General features: G+C 42.7%; 1 protein-coding gene across 1 annotated transcript in view; it reads left to right on the top strand.

Moving 5' to 3' along the window:
* Positions 1 to 7946, top strand: part of MTHFD1L (methylenetetrahydrofolate dehydrogenase (NADP+ dependent) 1 like) — a gene marked incomplete at its 5' end in the record, with an annotated part of 452100 nt that extends 444154 nt beyond the window's left edge. Inside the window, 2 exon segments of the mRNA XM_030195103.1 lie at positions 2526 to 2646; positions 7903 to 7946. Of these exon segments, the coding sequence (XP_030050963.1) occupies positions 2526 to 2646; positions 7903 to 7946 (165 nt within the window).
* Positions 7947 to 12033: the final 4087 nt, after the last annotated feature.

Here is a 12033-nt window from a genome sequence, read left to right as displayed (position 1 = left end):
AAAATATTGAAGAAAGCAAAGAAAAAGGAGACAAAAATGACAAATGGCACAGAAGAGTTAAGCGAAAACAAAGGAAAGCAGAATCACAGACTGGGACCAATATGGAAAGAAAAACAGTCACCAGACAACAAAGGTAGAAAAAAATCATTTTATTTTCATTTTAGTGTTTGTAATATGTCCAATTTGAGAATTTACATTGGCTGTCTTATTTTGCACTGGGTATACTGGAGCTGTAAGAGCTTACAGAGATTATTTATCATGAAAAAAAATCACGTTATTTTTTTCTCCTATAGTACTATAATATTTTCAATGATGTCTGTTTATATGCGCCATGGCTGGTATAGGGGGTGTGGTTAATGTGGGTGTGGCTATCATAGGGGTGGAGCCATATGTGGTGACCCCGCCCATAATGAGTACCGGCACCTTTTTTTCTACAAAAAAGCACTGGTGAGATCACATCCCGATCCCCAATGGTAAGAACTCGAGTGGCAAACTCTCATCAGTTTAGCGGTAACATCAGGACTGAGTCTTGGAGCTTCCAAGAAGGATATGGTGCTAAACAGAAAATGAAGGTTCACTGTGTCAAGAGCAGCGCTTAGGTTAAGGAAAATAAGTATAATTCCCTCGGACTTGGCAATGATCACTTGAGACCTTGGTGAGGGCCATCTCTTTGAACTATAGGGGGTGAAATCCAGATGGGAGACCATCAATATTTTGTGGTACAATAAAGTCAAGGCAGCACATATGCAAAGCTGCATAAATATAGATTTGTACAAATGTAGAGCTCTTTGGCAATCCTTTAAATCTTCTGCTTGGCATCCTGCTTGCTGAATAGTAGTAGCAGCTCTCTGTCCTGATAAAAATGCAGGAGGCATTGCTCACTCAGTTCAGTGGAATTTACTCAAGAATTCCTATAGGTGGCAACTGTAGATGCCTGTCATTTTAGAGGTTGTAATTATGCAAGCATTTATTTTTTTTCTCACGGGTTGTTTTTGTTCCTTTTACTATCCTAAGTTCTTTCCAGCTGGAACAAAACTTCATTTTAAGATTAGCTGAAGGACAAACTTGCTGTGTTGGACCCTCCAGTAGGGTCATATTTTTGATCAATCCCTGAAAATCAAATCTTCACTGGAAACAAAACAAAATAATAATTCCTAAAGATAGCATAAACCAGCTACTTTTAGGGAGTCATACTATAAAGAGTGTTAAGTTGTTAATGTGTGGATTAAGGTGAATTAACCGCTACTTATCAATGTGCTAACAGCTACAGCATTGCCATCACAATGTGCATGCCACTAATCCATGTGTTAGCTATGTTTTGTTATTAGGCAAGGCCATAGGTGGAGAATCGGTGGGAACTGCATAATTTAGTGAGCACACAGTACTTAACACACACTAACTTTCATTTGTGTACTAGCATGTCTTCGCTTATTGCCCTCTCAATCGGAGGCTGCACTGATTGCGACCAGATTCTAGATGGACTAATGCTTGTGTCCATGTGTTAATTCCAGAGGACATGCTGGACATGCTCCCAACAATTAGCACATAGCCTTTGCATTTAATATGCGCTGATTTCTGCTGTTAGGATATGCTAAGTTCAAAAACTTAACTCACTTTAGTAAAAGACCCCCTTAATGTGTATTCATTTTTCTCCCCCCAGTACCAACTCTGCAGCAACAACAACAAAAAAATTAAAGAAGACTTGCTCACTAGCTTCATGAGTTTTATTAGTATTTTATAGCCTCTTTTTTTTTCCTGTGTGCACAGTGAGTGAATACCTTGGCAAGATTTTCAAAGGCGGTAATAGTCCCTGTTTAGTCCATAGACACTTTATCCTTCCCTGCTGTTAAGAGTATTTAATGATGGAAATTGCTTCTTCTGTGTCCAGGAGACTGTGGTTATCCTGCAGTTCTGTTTAAAGTGATAATGCTTTCAGTTTATTGAACTTTCAGCACTATTTCAGGGATGGGGTGAGTCCCATCCCATTAAGGTGGGTCATTTGTAGACTGAGTAATGTGTTGCAAGGACTGACTTTTTTTTTTTTTTTTTTTACAGTAAGAACCACATGTTTTCAGAGGGATTTTTTGGGGAGGGGGGCCAGTAGTTCCTCCACTTGTTTCTTTCTAGCTCAGTTGTAATCTACTGGGGCTCTACTGCCACGAGCTTCCATTCACAACCTACACAAGAATTCTTAGACTGCTTATTATAGAAGTTTTTTCATAAGCCAAATGTGCGCACACTAACCACATGCCAAAAATATGCTTAATTTTAAGGGGGTGTGTCTAGGGGCATTGAGTGGGTATTTCTTTGCTATTCAGTTAACACAGTTACATTGCCACATGCTAACAGATTAGTGCAGGAATAGCGCATGAGCCCTTACCACTAACAAAATGGCCAATTAATAGCAAATGTGTATGTTAAAATAAAATAGCAAGCATATAGGACTACATTATAAACAGTGCGCACTGTGCAGTCATTGACTTTATGATATTCAACTATATAGTCTGATTTTACTGTTTCCACAGATGAGCACCATGCCAGGGTTGCCTACAAGACCCTGCTTCTATGACATTGATCTTGACCCTGTCACAGAGCAAGTTAAAGGGTTGTTTAAGAAAGTTGTCAGCATGCAAAGACTAAATGCAGGTGAGTGGTATTTAATCATGTACAGTGATGTGACATACTTTCAATAATGTTTGTTGGTAAATTTGATATACAGTACCACTTTTTCTGGTACGCAGGCCAAAGCAGTTTATAATAAAACCATATAAATGGAATTTCTCTAGAAAAGAAACGCCATTTCAATATAGGAAAGAAACAATCAGACAAGATAAAGAAATGGGGTGGAAGGGATCCAGTACATTCACAGAACATGGCTGGCAGAGAGGGATGTACTTTCAGACCTAGTTGAAGGAGAGCTAGAAAAAAAAGAGAAATCAGGAGGTTGTGTCTTTTTAACATCATTGTAAGAGATAATTTCATAAACAGATGGAGAATAAAAGAAGGGAGCAAGTATGAAGCTGAAAAGCTACGATTACTAATGCACATAGCAGGATGTTTACTGTGCTGCACTAAGCAACTAGAAACAGTGTTAGTGTGCAGCAGCTGTTAGTGTAGACCTGATAGAGAAACTGGACAGAAATCTAATTGAAGACATCCAAAAGGTAGGAATGAGAGGGAAGTGTCACTGGTAGAAGACTTCAACCTGCCAGACTTGGATTAGGGCATCCCATCTGCAGAACTGGTGAAAAGTTGAGAAATTGTGGATGTACTTCACTGGGCTGTGCTCAGACAAACGGTGATGGAACGCACAGGAGAAGAGTAAAATTGAGAGTGTACAAAAAGATAGTTGAAGAGAGGTGATAAGACTTTTTCAGGTATGTTGGGGAAAGCAGGAAGAATTGTAAGACTAAAAGATGGCAACGAGCAGTTTGTGGAGAAAGAGAGCCAAAAGCAGAAATTCTAAACATATTTTTTTGAACTTGGGAATAAAAGAAGATTTTGAAGAGGGACCACTGATTGTTGGAAGTGAGGAAGCTACAGCAACCAGTTTTGGATGTGTTTGTGTGAAACTGGAAGTGGACAAACTTTGTGGCTGTATGGGATGCATTTTAGGATACTTACAGGCTTATTTTCGAAAGAGGAGGACGCCCATCTTTCAACACAAATTGCAAGATGGGTGTCCTTCTCACAGGGTCGCCCAAATCGGTATAATGCAAAGCCGATTTTGGGCATCCCCAACTGCTTTCCGTCGCGGGGATGACCAAAGTTCCTGGGGGTGTGTCGGAGGCATAGCGAAGGCGAGACTTGGGCGTGCCTAACACTATGGGCGTCCTCGACCCATAATGGGAAAAAGGGCATCCCTGACGAACACTTTACCTAGTCCTTTTTTTCCTTACGACCAAGCCACAAAAAGGTGCCGAACGGACCAGATGACCTCCCCTTACTCCCCCAGTGGTCACTAACCCCCTCCCACCCTCAAAAAAAATGTATTAAATATTTTTTGCCAGCCTCTATGCCAGCCTTAAATATCATACCCAGCTCCATGACAGCAGTATGTAGGTCCCTGGAGCAGTTTTAGTGGGTGCAGTGCACTTCAGGAAGGTGGGCCCAGCCTCCCCCCCCCCCCCCCCTCCTACCTGTTACACTGTGGCGGTAAATGTGAGCCCTTCAAAACCCACTGTACCCACATCTGGTGCCCCCCTTCACCCGTAAGGGCTATGGTAGTGGTTGTACAGTTGTGGGGAGTGGGTTTGGGGGCTCAGCACACAAGGTAAGGGAGCTATGTACCTAGGAGCTTTTTCTGAAGTCCACTGCAGTGCCCCCTAGGCTGCCCGATGGTGTCCTAGCATGTCAGGGGGACCAGTGCACTAGAAATGCTGGCCCCTCCCATACCAAATGGCTTGCATTTGGTCATTCTGAGATGAGCGTCCTTGGTTTCCATTAACGCCGAAATGGAGAGGGTTTGTTGATGCCTGGAATGCCTTCCCGAGGCAAGTGGTGGAGAATAAAAGTGGTGACAGAGTTCAAAAAGGCATGGGATTAACACAGAAGATCTCTAATTAGAACGTGAGTGGTATCCCAAGTGGCGCTTATATAGCAACTCGGCTGTAGAACTAAGGCCGGTGTTGGAACTGTGTTGTATGGTCTGTGTCCCGCATATGGCAATCCAGTTTAAGATGGGCTGGAGAGGGCTTCGACAGGGACTTCAGTAAGACAGTGCTACACAGACTTTTATGGTCTGTGTCCAGCAGATAGCACGACAGATTCGGATAGGCTGGTGTGGACTTTGACAGCAACTCTAGTAGTTAGAACATAAGGACAGAGCCGGGTGGACTTCTACGGTCTATGTCCAAGAAAGACCATGATCAAGTATGTAATCTCATATTCATTGTTGATTTTTATCTTGAATTGATAATGAATGTGACTGTTAGGCAGACTGCATGGACCATTCAAGTCTTATCTGCCATCATTTAACTATGTTACCCATACTATGTTACTATAGGTCCTCCATTGTTTTACATTGCTGGGCCAAAACTATGGAACCTACCTCAATCCTCATTAAGAGCAATGAGGAATCTAGAGAAATTTTAAAAAGAGATTGAAGACTCTTGTTTCAGCATGCTATTAGTAAGAATATAAGCTAAAGCTTATAGCTTGTGAGGATATCATGAATCAGACATGTTGTATACTGATGTATTATAATGTTTGTTTTATGTTTTTTTTGTCTATTTATTATTTGAGGATTTATCACCTTTTTGAAGGAATTCACTCAAGGCGGTGTACAATAAGAATAAATCAAATGTGAGCAATAGACACATAGCAAAGTGTGACATAGTATACTACTTACAATGCCAACACAATACATAATGTAAGATTTTAATTGACAGTGCAGGATATAAGCAAAGATGGAACATATAGGTAAGAGTAAGAGGATGTTAGAAAATATGGTGACTAATTTAAGAAAGGTGCACATGAGGTCAGAGAGATGGTTACATAGATGCTTAAATATTATCCAGCTAGGGTAGGAATTTTACTATGTATGTTCAACTGTACCCCGCCAAGAATAGTAGATCAATCGGGTTATAGATTTTTTGTAAATAAATAAGTTCTGTACCCACACTGCTCTATTTCCCCAAAATCAATATTATGGAGCACTGTAAAAGCCTTCCAACAACTAGGTTATACTACTTATTCACAAGAAACTTCACTGCCTGTGACCTGCTCCTGACCTCAGCTGAATCTTCTAATATTATTCCTCAGTCAAGCAATTTGCAGACAGCTGTGACTTTTATTTCTTTCTCATGTTCCTTCCTTTACAGAACACAACACAGGATTATTCCAAGCATGTACAGCAGGCATTTAAAAACCCTACTAGCATAAAACTCCTCTAGCAACCACTGTTTTCTGTTGTCTGCTAGTCAGCCACTCAATAATAATCATCAGCCTCACCCAGCCTCCTTATATGGATCTCCATGCCTAAGTGGTGGCTCTCAATTTATCCTGGCCCTGACTGGCCAGACTGTTGCCTCCCTGGCTCCTTTTCTCCAAGAGAGAGACTTTCTAAATAAGTCCTAGATTAGCCTTGCATGGGCCGACCAATTAATATTACTTCTCTCTGCTGTCAGTTCCTTTTTAACTGCTCAGGCTTAGGTCAGATCTCTCCAAGTCTACAGTTTCCAGCTGCTTCTTGTTCTCTGAATGTAGCTTATTGTTTATGACTTATAATAATAATATAAAATTACATACACAGTTAAGCAGTACAAATAACTAACTATGGGGCCTTTTTACTAGTACTGTTCTGCCATTCTAGAGCGGACCTAGCAAGTTACTAATAAACTATTAAAGGGGATTAAGCCCTTAACACACCACAACATGTTGCAGTATTTTGCCTGTTTGCGTTACCAATTTTTGAAAATATTTTTCGGAAGGGACGTGTCATGAGCAGAGAGTAGGCATTTCTGCCTTATCCAGCTGCGTATTATGATTAGCACACGCTAACTGGATACCACAGAGTTAAAGTGGAAGCACTTAGAAACCCTAAATAGGAGACAGTAAGTGCTCCTGCATTTAGAGCCTTTTACAGAGCAGCGGTAAGCTCTTCGGGACTACTGCCGGCCCTACGCAGCCGTGACAGTGGTCCTGCCCCAAGCGTGCACCCTTTCAGGGGAAAAAGAAAACCCCCAGAAATTGCTAGCATGGTTGTAAATTGGGCATTGCCGCGCGCTGCCGGATTAGCGCCAGAGCCCTTACCGCCACCTCAGTGTGGGCGGTAAGGGCTCACTTCCACCTGGCCATGCGATGAGTTTATCTCGCCGCGTGACCATTTTTGGGGGGTTTTACTGCTGCAGGAAAAAGGACCCCCCACCACCAGTGCCGAGCCCTTTTTCCCCACAGCTTAGTAAAGGACCCCTTAATTTTTTGCAGATACTGCGTACTAAAGAAAAAGCCCTCAAAAAATGGTTGCATTAAATCTTGGTTTAGTGCACGGGAAAGTCTCACCATTAAAACGCATTAAGCTCAGATTTTACGCATTTAGTAAAAGTCACCTTTATTATTTAATCTTTATATAATATTAGACTGTCGTTGAACACTTTAAGATAATTTAGTCCAAAATGCTGTGTGGCGCATGTTTTTGACAGGCATTGGCCATATGAACATAGTTCATTTGGCTGTAAATTGTTTTTTGCATTAAGTTTAAATTGCTGACTCCAGTGCATTGCACTATCTATATATATAATCTCACCCTCAACGTTCTGAAGACAGTGACGTCAGTGAAACAAGCCCTGGCTTCCTTCAAAAGGTTTGAAGGTTCGTGGTGGTGATGCCACCAAATCGCTCCGGGCCCCGCCCTCAGGGCGGAGCAATGGCAGAACAACGAAGGGGTTGGCAGGGAGGCGGGGGTGGGAAATCGCTACGGGCCCCGCCCTCGAGGGCGGAGCAATGGCAGAACAACCAAGGGGTTGGCAGGAGGGAAGGAGGCGGGGGGTGGGAATCGCTACGGGCCCCGCCCTGCGTCAAACGTCATGACGTTGAGGGCGGAGCAATGCCACAACAACGAAGGGATTGGCAGGGGGGAGGGGGTGTTGCCGACGAAAACCTTGCTAGCGCCCGTTTCATTTGCTCAGAAACGGGCCTCTTTTACTAGTATACTATAAAGCTCCTCAATATATAACCTGTTGAGGACTTTCAAACCCAAGAGATCATCTTATTTAGAAGGGGCCTGGGTTTTACATATTCCATCTGTGAGGCAAGTTTATTTGCCTGAAACATGAAATAGAGTTTTCTTAGTGGCAGCACCTACTAAATGGAACCTATTACTCTTGGAGTTGAGACTATTAGAAAAGTTCTTTCTGTCCAGAAGTAGTTGAAGAAATTGATTTCTTTTTTTTTTTTTTACAGGACCTTCTCTTCCTCCTAGGAGGATAAGAGTCATCTTGAATTGATAAGAGTGCATGTGGGGGATTGTAAAATAAACTGGATAAAAAGCTGAGGATGCCACAATAAGACATAGCGAGTGAGAACAATTTAATTTAAAATGGATGCTTATTTGGAAAGTTCTGTGTGGATTACAATCAAGTTTCATCATTCTTTGCAATTATTCCAGTTTATTGTACAGAAAATACACATCTAAGTACATCTCATATAGTTACAATTTGTGGTTGTCAAATCCAATCTTACTTTTGGATTTAATCCTCACCTACATTTTGTCCAAAGCCACATTAAGAATCTATGTAAGAAAGCTCTCCACGTTCTGGACTCTAAATGGGCGCTTGATTGCTACAAAAATGAACTGCTGTAGCTCTCCTGAATTCTGACCTGTTCTTTGCTTCATACTTTAACTAACCATCAAATTATATCCCAACTGACTCTGTACCACGCATCTTGTTCCCATCATATATCTGCTCTTGGTTGCTCAGGCTATGTGGTAAGCCATTTGTAGAAAATCTTTTAGCATCCTATCTGTTAGTTGAATGTTCAAATGCATGCTATTAGTTGTATCATTAGTATTATGCTAACATTTGTATTAATATCTCTACTACTACTACTACTACTTAACATTTCTAGAGCGCTACTAGGGTACGCAGCGCTGTACAAATTAACAAAGAAGGACGGTCCCTGCTCAAAGGAGCTTACAATCTCTAAGGACGATAATGTCAAGTGGGGGCAGTTCTAGAATAATATCTCTGGTATTTGAATTCCAGTGCTGTTAAATGTGTATATTTTTGATACAGTTTTACGGTAGTTCTGTTATTGGGTTTCAATTTGCGTTTTCAAGTTACCTGATTTATTGTATTATGTTATTCTTGGTATTTTACTATTGTTATGCTGTTAACATTATAAGTTTTTATGAGGCCATTGGCCATCCTTGAGCCACTACATGGAGTGCAAGCTGTGCTCCTGGAGGGCTTAGATGGTGAATCTATGGAACATCTGCACAGCAACGGGCCCTTTCTTCAGTGTCAGGCTCACTAGTGAGCAAACATGAGGGGTCCCCCTCAGGATGAGGCAGGAATGGTGGCCATCTTCGCCGGGTCGTACTAGGGCAGGAGGTGTGCATCAGGAAAAGCCCTCTCTGTCAGTGCCTCGAGAGGCTGTGTAGACTCGGGATAACCTTTTTTTCCCCCCAAGTTTGAGTTGCTGCTCCACCAGGCATACTTGCTCAAGCAGAATTCACAGGCACTGGTTGGAGGTGGCCTGGCTGCTCCTTCTACTCCTGAGATTCTGGGTGAATCTTTCGGAGGGCACTAAGGAGATGTGGTCGCACGTGTCTCCTTTATCAGAGGTAGCCTCGCTATGTTCTGAGGGACCTTTAAAAGAGGGTGAGCTTCCCCCCCAGGTGAGGGGGATGATTGAGAGTCCTCCACCTGTTTGTAGAGAGGAATTGAGTTTCTCTCATTTGGATGTTCTGGCAGCGCTTTCAATTGGGGAGCCTTTGGCAGCAGCCTTCAGGGGCTCAGTCGTCACAATTATGAGAGGCCTGAGGGGTCTAAGGACATTGTCCTATGCATCTGGATAAGTGGAGGATCACAGACATGGGCCTCAAGGTAAGGAGAGCTATGGCGTACCTCTACCCCTTGGTGCTAGAAGAGAAAGAGAAGTTGGGTTTTCCCAAGTTGGATTCGTTGGCGAAAGCAGTGACCAAGGAAAACCACTCTCCCAGTGGAAGGATCTACATGATGGGAAGTTCAAGCATGCCTTGAAGCAGGCATTGAGATAGCTGCCATGTGCTCCAAGCAGGGAGAAATGATAAAAGCAGATCAGCAATCAGTATACATCAACTTTTATTCATGCAAATAATAATCTTTAGTATCACCTGACACTGGCCGTGTTTTGCCCAGAAGGGCTGCCTCAGGGGCTACGAAACAATAGTTTAAAACAACATATGATGTCAATAAACAATTATATTTGTTACATTTGTATCCCACATTTTCCCACCTTTTGCAGGCTCAATGTGGCTTACATATAACCGTTAACGGCGTTAGCCGATTACGGGTCTGAAACAAATACTGGTATGAATGAATACAAAGAATGTAATACAAAGAAATAATTATTATAAAAACAATTATATAAATAACCATGATATGTCATAAATAATCATGAAAATGAAAAATAGCAAAGCTCCAAGCATCCATTTGCATTCCTTCGTGGCACAGGCCTGTCTGCATGGCATCAGCAGACCTACACAGGGGAGGCTGCCCCAGATACCCGTCTAGAAGCTGGGTTGGCATATCTGGCGGATGCACTGTATGACATGCTGCAGTCATTGGTGGTGCATTGTCAGCTCTGGTTGAGGAATTGTGTGGTGGACGCAGCTTTCAAAACTCGCCTGGTGAAGTGAGCCTTTAAGGGCAAGTGGCTGTTTGTAGAGGACCATAATATAGTTAAGGAGCTAAATGAGGTGAAGCCGTAGAGGTTGCGTGAGGATAAGCCTAGGTTCTCTGCATGGACAAGGTTCTGCTACAGCACGAAGTACCATCCTGGATGGCAGTCCTTTGACCAACAGCTTTGCTTTCAGACTCAGCAGCATTCCTTTGGGGGACAAGAAGTTCCCAGTGATGCCAGGCTGCCTTCCCGCTCGGTTGCTCCTCTCTTCTTACTGTCCCTGTGTTGGGGAGGAGCCAAGGTGGCACAGATTCAAACACAGTTGACCGCCTTGTTTAGTGCTACAGGCCCATTGTGCCCATCCCTCCCTCTCAGAGAGGGCAAGTTCGTACTTTCATCTACTTTGTGGTCCCAAATAAGGAGGGCATAGTTCAGCCCACTTTGGACCTCAAGGGTCTCGACCATTGTCTCTGCGTCTCTCACTTTTGCATGGAGACGCTGAGGTCAGTAATTGCTTCGGTCCAGGTGGAGGAATTTCTTTCAGCACTCAACCTCAAGAAGGCCTACCTTCATATACTATTACTACTATAAATATCTGACCACTGCATCAGCAGTTCCTGTGAATTTGCAGCAATGGCCGTCACTTTCAGTATCAGGCCATGCCTTTTCCCAGGTCATAGTTCTGGTGGCGATCTATCTGTGGTGTCAGGGCATCTGTGTGCACCCTTTCATGGATGACTACCTGATCAAGGCGATGTCATATCAGGACAGTGTGGAGGAGATAATACAATAAATGAGGTAAACTTGGAAAGATGTCAGTACTAGTACAACAATATCATAAATTGACAGTATGGAAGCATATTATAATAGCATAGATATAATATGATGTCAGCATAATACCAATGTAACACAATAGAACATTCCAGTAACATAGATATGATGCTAATGCTTTCCATGCAGCTGAGGGGCCAAGTGCAGATATATAGACGAGGAGAAGATGGGCAGTACAGAGTCAATTGGGATAAATAGATGGGTGGCTAACTCGAGGCACAATTTTGTACAGTTAAGCAAGATATGAGGAAATGGTCTAAGTTATAGGGTGTGCAACAGCTGTTAAGGTGTGGAGTGAGTGTATAGTCAGTCATCACATGTATTATAAGGTTTGTGAGAAGAGCCAGGCTTTCATCTAGTTTCTGAAGTAGAGTTAGTCTTAAGTTAGACATAGCCCCTCTGGGAGTAAATTCCAGAGTGTGGGGGGATACTCCTGAGAAGGCTCGCTGGCAGGTATTTTTATTTTATTTATTGCACTTGTATCCCACATTTTCCCACCTATTTGCAGGCTCAGTGTGGCTTACAGAAATCTGTTATGGCATCGCCGTAACAGAGAAGAAATACAATTGGTGTTACAGAGGGATAGAAGAAGACAAGAGGATCAGGTTATGCAGCTTACAGTGAGACATTCTGAATAAAGGAGGTTAAGGGTTGTGTCTAGTCATTATGGGTTCTCGTAGTAGGCTTTGTTAAAGAGAGAGGTTTTCAGAGCTTTGCGGAAGCTATTTAGTTCGTTGATCGTTTTCAATGAGTTGGTTAGTGCATTCCACATCTTCGTGCTCATGTAGGAGAAGCTGGACGCATGTGTTCGTTTGTATTGACCCCTTTGCAGCTGGGGAAGTGCAGGTTGAGAAAGGTGCGGGAGGATCGTTGGCG

Source organism: Microcaecilia unicolor, chromosome 3 (assembly GCF_901765095.1).
Source record: "Microcaecilia unicolor chromosome 3, aMicUni1.1, whole genome shotgun sequence".
In the NCBI taxonomy this organism is placed as follows: domain Eukaryota; kingdom Metazoa; phylum Chordata; class Amphibia; order Gymnophiona; family Siphonopidae; genus Microcaecilia; species Microcaecilia unicolor.
This window is presented reverse-complemented; position numbering and strand designations above follow the sequence as displayed.